At 46.8% G+C, this 14269-nt stretch overlaps 1 protein-coding gene across 1 annotated transcript; it reads right to left on the bottom strand.

The window, feature by feature from the left end:
• Nucleotides 1-1175: 1175 nt before the first annotated feature.
• LOC149307837 (arylacetamide deacetylase-like 4) lies at nucleotides 1176-10965 on the bottom strand. The gene is made up of 4 exons (XM_089536959.1): nucleotides 10789-10965; nucleotides 6289-6508; nucleotides 4231-4294; nucleotides 1176-2303 (listed from the first exon to the last, which is right to left on the bottom strand). The coding sequence occupies exons 1-4, from the start codon at nucleotides 10963-10965 to the stop codon at nucleotides 1532-1534; spliced, it is 1233 nt and encodes a 410-aa protein (XP_089393085.1). The 3' UTR covers nucleotides 1176-1531.
• Nucleotides 10966-14269: the final 3304 nt, after the last annotated feature.

The following is a 14269-nucleotide window of genomic DNA, read 5'->3' as shown; positions in this document are numbered from 1 at the left end:
CCCAGCTTGCGGCTGCACTGCAGAAATAATGCAGCTTGATACCACTTTAACCACCGTGGCTCAATGCTACGGAATGATTGGAATGTGTTGTTCTTGTGAGAGATTTGGCCTTCTCTGTCAGAGAGCTTTGGTGCAACAACAAGTTACAAATCCCAAGATTCCTTAGCACTGAGTCACAAGCAGTTAAACGGTGCAAACCACATTATTTCTGTAGTGCAGATGCAGTCCTGGAGGGCTTTGCCTCGCTGCTGTAAACTACACTTCCCAGTATTTGGACCTAATATGTCATTTTTCTCATGGCAATTTGTGAGCTGCAGCTCAGGGCAGTGGACTAGAGCTCTCCAGATGAGAAGCCCTGGTCCCTCCCCAAACTACAAATCCCAGGATTCCATAGCATTGGCCCATGGCAATTAAAGCAGTGCCAAGCTGTGTTATTTCTGCAGTGCAGATGCACCCCAAGGCAGTTCTGCTTAAACTGTCAAATGCTTTCTGGGTATGCATTTTTCGAGTGACTGGATTTTTGTACACATCTGCCCATGGACTGAAAAAATGTATGGATTTAGATTGCAAATTGCATCCAGTTCTACATTTGGGTGCTGGAGAGGTTGTGATGAAACCTCTGTCCTCCTTGGGACCTTTCCGTTCTCCATGCCTTTCAACCCTCAGAGTCCCTCCATGGACCTGGTACTTGGACCACAAGTATTTGGACCACAGCTTCAGACCCCCAGATCTCTTTCTCATGTATTATTGTCATGTCAGGTGTTACCTACCTTATATCTGTGTATTTCATTTTTTGCTTTACCCAGTTCTGTGAAGAGAGAAGCTGGACAAGCCTGGTCAGAGTCTTTTTATGGAAGGCAAAGATCTGAACTGATTTGCTTTAAAGCAACTTAAGGGAGTTTATCGCATGCACTTTTCAGCCCGATCCGGGCACCGGATGCTATTGGGCTGGAACAGGGGGAAACGGGTTTTATTGGGTGATGGTCGGGCAGCAATGCAGCATCAATTTCATGCGCGGTAAAACCTGGTTTCCCCCATTCTGGCCCAATATTGTCCCGTGCCCGGATTGGGCTGAAAAACGCATGCGATAAACACCACGGACACATTTAATCCAGACAAGAGAAATGCAGCCTTAGAGGTTAGAGAAAATGAGTTTTATTTAGAGTCGTGTAAAGATGGCGAACATGTTTTTTAAAAAGGGTATGAATGGCTTCTGAAACTAGAGACAGAAGTTGAGCCTGTAAAAGAGTATATGATAAGGTGGGCCCTAAATTTTGGGCATAATGTTCATATGGATGTAATGGAGAGGGGGGGTATGTGGTCTGAAATTTACATTGTGCAGCGATTTAAAAGTAAACCTGATGATGCACGGATGGTGTCTAACTCCAAATAAGCTGCCCAAAATGTCCCAGATGTTTCAAACCAATGTTGGGGTTGTCAAGATATGGAAGGCTTCTTTTTTCATATATGGTGGACTTGCAAGAAGACAAAAAGGTATTGGTATCACAATAACACAACACCCCAAAGATTCTCATAAACCTTTTAGAAATGTTACAATGCTGTCCATTCCCTTTTTGCCTGAAGGAAACGCCAACAACCCATCAAACAGGTTTATCACCCCGTGGAAGCCATTTTCAATATGGCACCATGTGACGGGGACTCCGTTGTCCTCTAGGCGCTTCTTGTAAAGAATGCCATCATCCCTGAGAACGTCGTACTCGCAGGTTATGATGCACGTCGTGGGGAGCTGAGAAACCACAGCGTCTTCCGCCATAAGTGGCGAGAAGGTCGTCTCCAAGGCTTGCTTCACCACTTCATAGACATCATCCAAGAATGAGGAGGTGGAATACGGTTTGTAGCCTCTGACCTTAAATTCCTTGGGGATGTTCTCCGAGTTGATCCATTTCCCGAATCTCCTTTTGACGTCGCTGGGGACGTGGCATCCCCGCATAACGCTTTCCGTCACAGACAGGTCCTTGTTGAGATATTTCAAGGCGGTGGTGACGACGTGCTCCCGGTACAAGATGGGGACAGAGCGGTTTTGCTGGTAGGAAGGCAAGTTGAAGTCGATCGCCTGGAGGCCGGGGTAGATCAAAATCTGAGCAAAGGGCTTTGTGAAATCAGATCTGTTGGCTAAATTCTGGCAAACGGACGCCGCTAAGTTCCCTCCGACGCTGTCGCCGCTGATTACAATGTGGGCAGGATCCACGCCATAGTCTTCTGCGGTCTTCATAAAATGCACGGTGGCCGTCAGGCAGTCCTTAAATTGGGATGGATACTTCTGCTCAGGTGCCAAATGATATCTGGAATATCGAAAGGGAGACGCCAATGAATAACCCTCCTAGATGAACCTTCCCACCCATTCATGGGATGTGAAGTCGAAGGCTTTCATGGCCGGCATCCATAGTTTTTTGTGGGTTTTTCGGGCTCTGTGGCCATGTTCTAGAAGAGTTTATTCCTGACATTTCACAAGCATCTGTGGATGGCATCTTCAGAAGATGCTGGCGAAACGTCAGGAATAAACTCTTGTAGAACATGGTCACATAGCCCAAAACACCCACAAAAAGCCATTCATGGGATGTTTCTCCAGGTCACCTGGTTTTTAATAGGGACTAAAGACAGAGTCTTTTCTGTAGTGGCCCCCATATTATTGGGCATTCTCTTTAAGCCTGATGTCCCTTTGAAAGCCATGTAACCATGAAAATCCTTAACACTGTTCATTAACCTCAACTAGAGTGGCCCCCTTAAACAAAGTTTGAAAGCTTAGTTAACACATAGGTAAATCCCATTAATCCAGTGGATCTTCTCCATTAATTGGGATCAGCAATAGGATTCAGGCAATCGTGTATTCTTGTCCTTCAGACAAAATCAGATCTTTTCTGTCCAAAGTTCAGCATGCGGTTCTTCAAGCATTGCTTGGTCTCATCATTAAAATGTGGTACATACCACCCTGAAACTGTGAGCTGGAAGTGCCGGTTTTCCTTCCGGAGGATCACCACAGCAGCCAAACCATGCGGCGTCCCTCCGGAGTAAAATGAACCCGGAAATATTGGGTTCTTTTTGTGCCGCCTGGCGAACTTCATGAGTGCACCATTGGCACGCCAGTGACATAAGCAATGTGCAGCAACGTCTGTATGCTGTGCGTTGCTTACGTCAAGATGGCCGCCGCCATGCTAGGGTTCCAGAGCATGCGGTTGCTGCGTGCTCCGGAACCCTAGTATCTGTGGCGGCACACTTCTTTTGGCCTGTCTGTCCCAGGCCTAAGATTCAAACTGATAAGACAAATGCACAACTCTACATTTAGGCCACAAAACCTGAATGCACACTTGTTGGATGGGGGATACTTGGCGTAGCAGCAGTAACTGTGAACAAGATTGATTTGCCAAGCTATCCATCCGGGCCAAATTTGCAAATTCTGGCAAACTATTGCCAAAGAGGAACTGAAATGCAATTCACACCCATCCCTGCAATGAAATACACTTGATCCTAGCTCTTGAGAAACAGCTGCTGCGAGTCAAAGAGAAGGAGTGAGCCAAGCATGAAAACAAACCCACTTACACAAGGGTTAGGGCTTGGCATGCTCCACATTGCTGTTGGAAACCATTTGATTATCTGCCACAACAGCTTGGCTTCCAAGCCAAGAATGCTGCCAGAAATGGATCTTTTGAGCATGGAGCAAAGGACACCATGCCAACTACATTGAGAGTAGATTGCATGCAACCAATGACCTCTAGAGACCACAAAACCTCTATCTATCTATCTATCTATCTATCTATCTATCTATCTATCTATCTATCTCAAGGCTGCTTACTGTTTTAAAAAAACCACAATGCAACCAAAATATACCTAAGATGAATGCATTCAAACTACTCTTTAAAAAAAGATAAAATACCATTAAAAAATTAAAGAAATAAAAGCAAGAGGGTACAATTCATGCCAGTGACAGTGGTGGCAGGTGGCACAGTGGCATGCTTTGCAAATAGCCACCCAGTGTCACTCTGGAGGGCTCTGGATCTTCAGGGAAGATCTGGAGCAAAAGGTGAGTCTATTTAATCCATGTTAAGGGTGGTATACTATGGGTTTGGTGCTCAACTGGCTGTACATCATCTGAACAGTTTGCACCAGAATCGGGGATTGGGTCCTATGTCGTCCAGACTGTTCATGATGAAGATGAGAGAATGCCATGTTATTTGGTCCATGCAGACATGGCCTTAGGCTCTGTTTACTTACCCAACGGACACAATCACTGAATCACTTTCTTTGGCGATGTACCGGCAAACATGATCATAGGAATCTGAAAAGGTATGCGTGGTCATGTTAGAAGAATATAACATATTACCAGAAAGGCTAGATGGACATACAGCGGGCCCTTGGTATCCTCTGAGGTTTAGTTCCAGGACTCCGCATGGACACCAAAACCCGTGGATGCTCAAGTCCCATTAAAGACAATGGCATCACAAAATGGTGTCCCTTATATAAAATGGAAAAATCACGGTTTGCTTTTTGGAATGTATATTTATCGGAATGTTTTCAATCCATAGATGTTTGAATCTGTGGATAAAAAATCCATAGGTATGGAAGGCTGACTGTGTCTGAGACGAAATGCTGAGGAAGCATCCTGGGAAGGGGCTGTGTGCATCAATGGTAAGAAATGGCGAGTTTCATTGTGTCTTTTTTCCTCTGTATTTCCCCCCATCTCTACCCCCATTAAAGAGAAAAATACAGGTCACTGTCCAGTTCTGAGAACTGGCCAAATCTTCACAAGAAAATGCACATCTCTCCGTTGGACATGTTAGCACAAAAGGATGGCTATAGGCACCAGATGTTTAGGTTAGGGTCACATCAATCCTAAACCCATTTGGTAGGGAATAAGCACTACTGGACCCGGGAACTTAATGCATGGGACCGAGGGAACGGGCCCAGCATGGAACAGAATGGAAGGGGGCAGGAAGGGACTGGGACGGGGATATCACCCATTTTACCGCATGGGAGAACACTGTGAGAATGCCGCTGATGCTGCTGGAAGTCCCTATTCTGTTCTGAACAGTTCTTGAAAATCGGCCTCTGTGGGACGGATGCGGAATGGAATGGGGACCTCCGGTGGCATTGGTGGCATTCTCGCAGTGTTCCCCGTATGCAGTAAAATGGGTGGTATCCCTGTTCTATTCCGCCATGGCCATCTGTCAATGGGGATCCTTGGATTGAGAATGTAAAGTCGAAGGCTTTCATGGCCGGCATCCATAGTTTTTTGTGAGTTTTTCGGGCTATGTGGCCATGTTCTAGCAGAGTTTCTTTCTGCTAGAACATGGCCACATAGCCTGAAAAACACACAAAAAACCTTGGATTGAGAGTTCCTGCATGGCAGAAGGGGGCTGGACTGGACGGCCCTTGGGGTCTCTCCCAACTCTACGATTCTATGATTACATGGCTTTCACATCTCTTTTACAGCAAAGTCCTAGGTGAGTGTAAATATAACTGTGGGACCTGGGGAAGGGGCTTGGCACAGAATGGAAGGGGGTGGGAAGGGGGCGGAATGGAGTAGGATGGGAACGGGAGGTGGCATAGAACGCATCTTACGGCACAGGAGAATGTCACCACCGCTGCCAGAAGTTTCCATTCCGTTCTGGATGCGTTCCCCAGGGGCTAGTTTTTGGGAACGCTTCTAAACCGTTCCCGAAAATCAGCCCCTGGGGAATACATCTAGAACGGAATGGGAATTTCCTGTGGCGGAAGCGTTCTCCTGTGTGGTAAGATGCGTTCTATGCCGCCTCCCGTTCCCATCCCACTCCCTTTCGTAATGTGACAAGCCCCTTCCAGGGCCTGTGCGATAAACTCACATGTTTCTGGTGCAAACAGAGTGGCCCATCACAGCATTTTCGACACAGGAAACTGCATTGTCCGTGTAGGAAATGTCATTTTCCCCATCCCTACCAGAGCATTCATAAGCTTTCAACTCCTTATATAAAGCATCTACCTGGTTTTGTAAAAATGACTTACTGATGGCTTCCATATGGGAACGCAGGCTTTGAGATACTTTCTGTCCCTATGGATGCAAATGGCATCATTCCTCCCAGTGCAAATAACAAGGGATTTGGGTGAGAGGGCAGAGGGGTAAAGTCCCCTGCACTGGAGTAACACTCTGGATTTCCCTTACAAACATTCGTTTCCTTAGCAGTTATTTTCACAGATACGCTTACACCGGCATTCTGCACCTTGTTCTTTTTATAAAGGAAAGTGTATATATATCCATATATCCATATATCCACGACCGCATAATTTGTGACTTACTGATGCTCCCAAACATCCATCCTCCTCCATGGAAGAAGATGACTCCTCTCCTCCTTTGGTCCCCGGTTGCTCCTCTTGGCTGGTAAACCCTCACAGGGATGTCTTCAAAAGTGAGGTCTTGGATGCTGAGTTTGGGATCTTCCCCCATTTTCTTCCCTTCTTGGGTGTAGCGGATGAAGTGTATCTCAGAGCAGAGGCAAAGGTTTTCCAGAATCTTTCCCTGCATATACAAAAAGAAAAGGGAGGGAGACGTCAATCCATTTAGAGCCTGATGTAGGCAATTCAAGAGCCTATATCATGCTTAGAGAGTCAGCATGGTGTAGCAATTTGAATGTTAAACTCCAGGACACTCAGCCATGGAAACCAACTGGGTGACTTTGAGTAAGGAACTTATCTTACCTTGGCTTACCATTCCCACATTCAGTGCTAATTCGGGAGGGAGCCAGGTCCTATCATACATCTCTCTGGCTTTGCTTCGCGAATGAAGATTCAGGAAGGACTCATCCCACGTTTTGTACAAGCAGCGCGTTGGTGACTAAAAAGGCCAATTCGGGATAAACAGTTCCGGTTGCAGAAAGCACAGCAGAAAGTCTCCTTGGGTGATGTTTCCAGGTTATGGTTCTTTCTGCGTTGTCGTTTCTCTTTGAGGCTCGTTCGGCGTGAGCTTTCGAAGAAGGCTGCAGCGTCATGGATAGTGCGTCTCCATGCCTCCCGATGCGAGGCCAGGGAGGACCATTGTTGGTGATCTATCTGGCCAAGCCTGAGATGTTGTTTCAGGGAGTCCTTGTATCTCTTCTTTGGGGCGCCCCTCTTACGCTCTTGACCCGTGGCGAGTTCACCGTAGAATACTATTTTGGGGAGGCGATGGTCCACCAAACTCACCACCCAGATCAAGCCCCAATGCAGCTTGTGTTGAAGCCGTGTCCAGCTGGCCTCATTTTCAAGATGGACGCTTCCGGCTTCTAAAAATGGCCACCGAAGTGGCTTACAGATGGATCCGGCGACGATTCGGCAGCGATTTCTGTCTGATAGGACCCAGCTGCCTCCCGAATTAGCACTGAATTTGGGAATGGTGAGCCGGGGTTTTAACCCCATGCAATAGGGTCCTAATTCACTTAAGTTTATCACACAGCATTTGGAGGAACATGAACAGAAGGGAACAGAACGGGGGGAAATGTGTATTACCGCATGGGGGAATGCCGTCAATGCTGCCAGGAGCTCCCAAGCCGTTCCCCGGCTGTTCCATGGCAGCCGATTTTGAAGAATAGTTCAAAATTGCCCTTCAGAATTGGCTGCCAGGAACACCTGGGGAATGACTTGGGAACCCCCAGCAGCATTGACAGCATTCTTCCATGCGGTAACATATGTTTCCCCCCGTTCCGTTCCGTTCCGTTCCGTTCCGTTCTTGTTCCTCTAAGTGCCGTGCGACAAGCTTAACTGTCTCAATCTAAAAGGAAAGCAATGGCAAATGTCTGAATAAATCCTGGTAATAGAAATCATACAGTTGGGTTGCCAAAAGCCAGGGTTGACTTGAAGGAATGTAACCACCACCTCCACCACTACAACAAATGAGAGACGTTTTGTAAGCCAGCATGGTGTCGTGGTTTGAGTGTTGGACCAGGACACTGGGAGACCAGGGTTCAAATCCTCGCTCCACCATGGAAACTCACTGGGTGATTTTGAGCAACATGAGAAGAAGATGAGAAACATCTGGAGGGGCAGGAGTTGCCCACTGGTTCAGTTCATAAGAAGAACCAACCGAGCTTCCTAGCCAACCTTCCATGTTCTTTCACAATCCTTGACACCAGTCTTGTTGCGTAGGTGAGTGAGCTCTGGATTATCCCTGATGGAATCCAACAAATAGCATGGGAAACTTCTGATTCCAAGACACGGGGATGAACCACACGTGACATTTCTCATTATGATCTGCTTGCACATCCATGCCCTTTGAAATCAGCATCTCTCTCTATGCATGCCAGGTATTGCCAATGGGCTTGTAAACAACTGGGAAAATCGATACATCTGTAGGAACAGTATGCAAGAGTAGAGAACATGCCGAACACCCGCTCAGGGAGGCCTGTCGGAGCCTGCCTCTAGACACACCATGCAAAGTAGGGGTGCTTCCGAACTTAACTTTGATGCAAATTACTACCCCCGGCATTCCTTCTTTGAAATGCTTAATCTTGTTTTCAATTGCTGCATTTCAATTTTCCCAGTTTTAGATCAAGTAGCACATGCAAATGTTTTCCCATATCTTTCAGTCCCCCGGGGATCTGTCCCGCTTCTCTGTGGTGATGCAAAAAGTAGTCTTGGGTGATGTCTGCATGGGCCAGGATACTCCAGATACCTTGGTCTCGGAGCTGCCTTAACCACCTCCCACGACCTAGGCCCTCCATTCTGATGCCAGGCAGCTGTTTGCACACGTAGAATCATAGAATCATAGAATCCTAGAGTTGGAAGAGACCGCAAGGGCCATCCAGTCTAACCATCTTCTGCCATGCAGGAACTCCCAATCCAAGCATCCCCATTGACAGATGGCCATCCAGCCTCTGCTTAAAGACCTCCAAGGAAGGAGACTCCACCAAAATCTCAGAGGAAGGAGTGTGTTCCACTGTCAAAACAGCCCTTACTCTCAGGAAGTTCCTCCGAATGTTGAGCTGGAATCTCTTTTCCTGTAGTTTGCATCCATTGCTCTGGATCCTGTTCTCTGGAGCAGCAGAAAACAAGCTTGCTCCCTCCTCAATATGGCATCCCTTCAAGTATTTAAACAGGGCTCTCATATCATCTCTTAACCTTCTCTTCTCCAGGCTAAACATCCCCAGCTCCCTGAGTCTTTCCTCATAAGGCTTCATGGTTTCCAGACCCTTCACCATTTCAGTTGCCCTCCTTTGGACACATGGCTCCAGTTTCTCAACATCCCTTTTGAATTGTGGTGCCCAGAACTGGACACAGCATTCCAAGTGGGGCCTGGCCAGAGCAGAATAGAGTGGCACTATGACTTCCCATTATGGTGGCACTGTGTCATTCGCTTCTGGGGTCAGAATGAGGAGTCCCACATTGGTTACTTGGCTGGGCACCTCATTCTGACCTCAGAGAAAATAATGCGCTGCCATCGTGGCCAAAGTGGGCACCACACTGGGCTGTTTGGCATCAGAATAGAGGACTCCAGATCTTCCAGGAATAGCCAGAGCAAGCAGGGACTTATTTTACTCTCTTTCAAGAGAGGTTTACCCTGGGTTTGGTGCTGAATGGACCTGGAGTCATCTGGGACGTTTACACCAGACTCCAGGATTGGGCCCTGTGTCATCTGGACTCCTTGCTAAAAGGACAGTGGGAGGCCATTTTATTTGGCCCAAGCAGACAGGGCCTTGGGGAAGTCACACTCTCTCAGCCTCAGAAGATGCCAGTGGCAACCACCTTCTGAAGAAACTTGCCAGGAAAGCCCTACAATAGGTCACTTTGGGGTTGCCGTATGTCAGGAAAGACATGAAGACAAACAACAAGGGTAAAGGAGTATTTTGGTATCGTCTAGTTGTATTCATTTTAGACGCTGTTCGAAACATCTTGCTTTGCTTTGGAGCAGCTTTTGGTGTGGCTTCCAAATACCATTTTCGAAGGCCGGGTTTTGCTGGTGACAGTTTGACACCGGAGCTCTCTGACACCGAAGGCTCAACCTTCTCCTTTGGAAATCTTGAATTGAACATGGACATTCCAACGCTGGTCAAAAATGTTCAATGGCTTCTGTAGGGGAACGCAGGCTTTGAGATACTTTTGGTCCCTATGGATACACATGGAATCATTCCTCCCAGTGCAAATAACAAGGGATTTGGGCGAGAGGGCAGAGGGGTAAAGTCCCCTGCACTGGAGTAACACTCTGGATTACCCTTACAAACATTCGCTTGCTTAGCAATTATTTTCACAAATACACTTACACCAGCATTCTGCACCTTGTTCTTTTTATAAAGGAAAGTGTATATATGTCCATATGTCCATATATCCATATATATATACACACACACATATCCATATCTACAGATTCAAACATCCACAGCTTGCTATTCCCAAAGGAAAATCTTGATCTTGCCATTTCATTATGCCATTGTATTTAATGCGACTGGAGCATCCATGGATTTTGATATCTATGGAGGGGTCCTGGAACTGAACCCCATTGGATACCAAGGGCCCACTGAATATTAAAGTGTACATTCTTTTAAGCAAACCAAATGCATCTCCCATTTCCCACCTACATCTATACCACAGCTTTGGGAAGCTCCTTTTGTGGACTGCAGCTCCCAGAATCCCCAGGTGTTCCAGGAGGTAACCTAAAACTCTGATCTAAAGCATGATTCCACCTTTCCAACAGACGAACAAATACGCTCTTTGTTGCTCTTCTTTCCCATTGACTTGCATTGCAAACGATTCCTTTCGCACAATATAAAACCCTGGTGTGCTATAAAATGCATAAAATGCAAGGAGAGGGGACAAATGTGATGAACTCACCAGAGCTGAAGAGAGGATGAGAAGCCAGTGAAGAACACGGAGCTTCATGGGTTGATCAATCCCAGGAGGGATCTCTGACTTGGAGAGGTCACAATAAATGGCCCAAGCTAGCAGCAGAGCGAAGGGCAGGACGAGTATTTCTAAAAGGATCATGAAGAAAGTATAGCTGAGCTCCATGATTCTCTCGAAAGCACCTGGCTGGAAGGTCCGGATCTGTGTTTTCTCCCGTGGCTGCAAGTTTTCTAGCGAGTCCAGAAGCACATTGTTGGAAACCGGAGAGCCCTTGATGATGTCTGAGCCGGTTGCAGCGTCTTGTTGCAACAGGAAGCCAGATGGAGTTTGATAAAGAGATGTTGACTAAGCAAGATCTTTCCTAAGATTGGGGAACAAAGTCAATATAGCCGGGGCTGTCGAGAGAGTAGTAACTGAAGGAGACCTTGGGTCATGTGATTGCTTTATTTTTGGCCGTGTGTCTCCAGATCCATGCACGGATGTTTGTTTACTAGCGAGAAGGTGCAAATGCCAACATCCTGTGCCAATGGCAGTGGTGCAGGGAAACCTGGTTTGACACAGGTTATCCCAGGTTACTCATTGCAAAGGCATGATAAAGATGCAGAGAGGTGGGGCAAATTACTACTCCGATGCATAACCATGGCATTGCCTTTGCAGCTGGAAAGCTGGATTATTATTACTACCTTGGACTGAATATTAGCAAAAGCTCATCCGCATCTCCTTCGTTCTTCTCGTCATCTGCCAAAGAAGACTGTTGTTGTCTGGCTTCTGACTTATGGCGACCCTAATATCACTGGGTTTTCTTGGCAAGAGAGTGTGTGTCTTGCCCAGTGGGTTTCATGACCAAACGGGGAATCAAACCCTGGTCCCCAAAGTCATAGTCCCATGGTCAAACAACTATGCCATGTGAAGTTGAAGGCTTTCATGGCCGGCATCCATAGTTTTTTGTGGGGTGTTTAGGCTATGTGGCCATGTTCTAGAAGAGTTTCTTCCTGATGTTTTGTCAACATCTGTGGCTGGCATCTTCAGTGAAATCTGAAGATAATAATAAATAAATAAATAAAATTTTTATTTGTATACCGCCCTTCCATCAGATCAGGGCGGTTCACAGCAATTAAAACACAATAAACATACATGTTAAAATCGTACATCATGACAATATTACAGGACATAAAAACAAAAGGCCCCAGGTTAGCCAATCCCGTTGCCAGTGCGGCGGGGGGAGGCCTATAGGACCTTATTCAGGGAATGCAGTCCTGAACAGGAAGGTCTTAAGATCCCGTCTGAATTGGGCCAGGGAGGTAGCTGAGCGGAGCTCTGTGGGCAGCGTGTTCCAAAGGGCCGGGGTGGCGATGGAAAAAGTCCTCCTGGTAGTAGAGACAAGTCTCGCCCCGGGAACCCTAAGTAGTTGCTGCCCAGATGTTCTGAGGGTGCAGGACGGAAGATCTCTGAAGATGCCAGCCACAGATGGTGGCGAAATGTCAGGATTAAAACTCTTCTAGAACATGGTCACAGAGCCCGGAAAACCCACAAAAACCTAACTATGGTGCTATTCAGACTGGCGCTTTGTGCTGGCCTGGATTTGTGCTAGGGTTGCGTGAGGGCGGCACCACTGCATGCCCCACAACTCTAGCACGTCGTGCCAGCGTCAAAATGGCGGTGCCCTGTCTACATGGGTGCCGCCATTACGACGTGACGGACGCATAGTGTCCGCACGTTGCATCATGCTTGCTTTTTGTGGGTTCTTTTTCTGCTGGCGAGAAGCCATGCGGTTTATCCGCTGCGGCTTCCCACCGGCGGAAAAGGAGGCAGCGGCAGACCACCCTTTTTGGGCAGACTGTATCCTGCCTATGCCATGCTTTCCAACTTATGGTGATGTTAAGGCAAAAGTATCATGGGGTTTCGTGGCCGACCGGGGAATCGAACCCAGGTCTTCAGAGTCATAATCCGACACTCAAACCACGATGCCAAAGAAGATAAGAGTATATTTTTTCATGACTCAAGATTCATACATACTCTATACGTCGACCTGATGTGTAAATCGAGGGCAAGTTTTGTGGCCAGAACTATGGATTTTGCTATGAACCGTGGATAAGTCGAGGGTAAAACTTAGGGGCATGTAGCAAAGGATCTGAAGGATGAAGCGAAGCAAAACAATGTCTAAGAACTTACAAAATCCCAGCAGACATAACTCCTTGTGCCCACTCTTAAGACTGGGTTGGTGAGAGAGTAGAGGGGGTCGGTGCTTCACATATTATACTCTTGCTTTTCACCAGGGAATGGTTCCTTCTTATAAATAAGAGTTAAGATACAGTACTTACATTGACCCATGGATACGTCAACTCAGGTGTTTTGGGTCAATTTTTTGACCTAAATTTCTAGACTTATACATGAGTATATACAGTATTTTTTCCCCACGACTCGAGGCCAAGTTACATGAGCCTTAAATAAGAGAAGATGTAGGATGGGGGACACCAGGCTGAACGAGAGACTTATCCGTGTGAAAGGATCTGGGAGGCCAAGTAGACCTCAAATTGAACATGAGTCAACAGTGTGATGTGGCAGCTAAAAAGGCCAATGCAATTTTAAGCTGCATCAGTAGAAGTATAGTGTCTAGATCAAGAGAAGTAATAGTGACACTCTATTCTGCTCTGATCAGGCCCCACCTGGAATATTGTGTCCAGTTCTGGGCACCACAGTTTAAAAAGGACATTGAGAAAGTGGAGCCATGTGTCCAAAGGAGGACGACTAAAATGGTAAAGGGTCTGGAAACCATGAAGCCCTATGAGGAATGCCTTAGGGAACTGGGGATGTTTAGCCTGGAGAAGACGGTTCAGAGGTGATATGATAGCCCTGTTTAAATACTTGAATGGATGTTATATTGAGGAGGGAGCAAGCTTGTTTTCTGCTGCTCCAGAGAACAGGACCCAATGGAGCAATGGATGCAAACTGCAGGAAAAGAGATTCCAGCTCAACATTTGGAGGAACTTCCTGAGAGTAAGGGCTGTTCGACAGAGGAACACACTCCTTCCTCAGAGATTTTGGTGGAATCTCCCTCCTTAGAGGTCTTTAAACATAGACTGGATGGCCATCTGTTAGGGATGCTTTGATTGAGAGTTCCTGCATGGCAGAAGAATGGGGTTGGACTCTACGATGCTATGATTCTATGACTTTATGATTCTATGACTCTATGACTCTATGATTCTATGAGCTTGCAAAAAAGCAACAAGAAGGATAAAATCCATCCCCGCACATCCTTAGGTGAACCTCCCTGGTGTTCATCAGTAGGTCTTTAGTCATGGCATGTATTGCATGGCGATCCTGAGTCAGACTTGTGGGCGCTTTTCTTACATACCTTGGCTTAACTGGCTTCCTTTCAAGTGCCACCACATCCCTCCTGGTCCAATCGTTGGCTTGTAGTAAAAAAGGTGTGCCCTGGCAATGCCCATCTGGGTGGCGTGGGGTGTCG

The sequence above is a fragment of the Sceloporus occidentalis genome, unplaced genomic scaffold (assembly GCF_023333645.1).
Source record: "Sceloporus occidentalis isolate IW3139 unplaced genomic scaffold, rSceOcc1.0.p SCAF_8, whole genome shotgun sequence".
Taxonomy (NCBI): Eukaryota; Metazoa; Chordata; class Lepidosauria; order Squamata; family Phrynosomatidae; genus Sceloporus; species Sceloporus occidentalis.
This window is presented reverse-complemented; position numbering and strand designations above follow the sequence as displayed.

Bases quoted from the DNA above. Each gene is read 5' to 3' on its own strand.
- LOC149307837 (XM_089536959.1), bottom strand. From the start codon at position 10,965: ATGGAGCTCAGCTATACTTTCTTCATGATCCTTTTAGAAATACTCGTC. The intron at 6,509-10,788 runs GTGAGTTCATCA...TTGTATATGCAG, and splicing joins TCATCCTCTCTTCAGCTCTG to GGAAAGATTCTGGAAAACCT. The intron at 2,304-4,230 runs GTAAGTAAACAG...TCGATATTCCAG, and splicing joins TCAGTGATTGTGTCCGTTGG to ATATCATTTGGCACCTGAGC.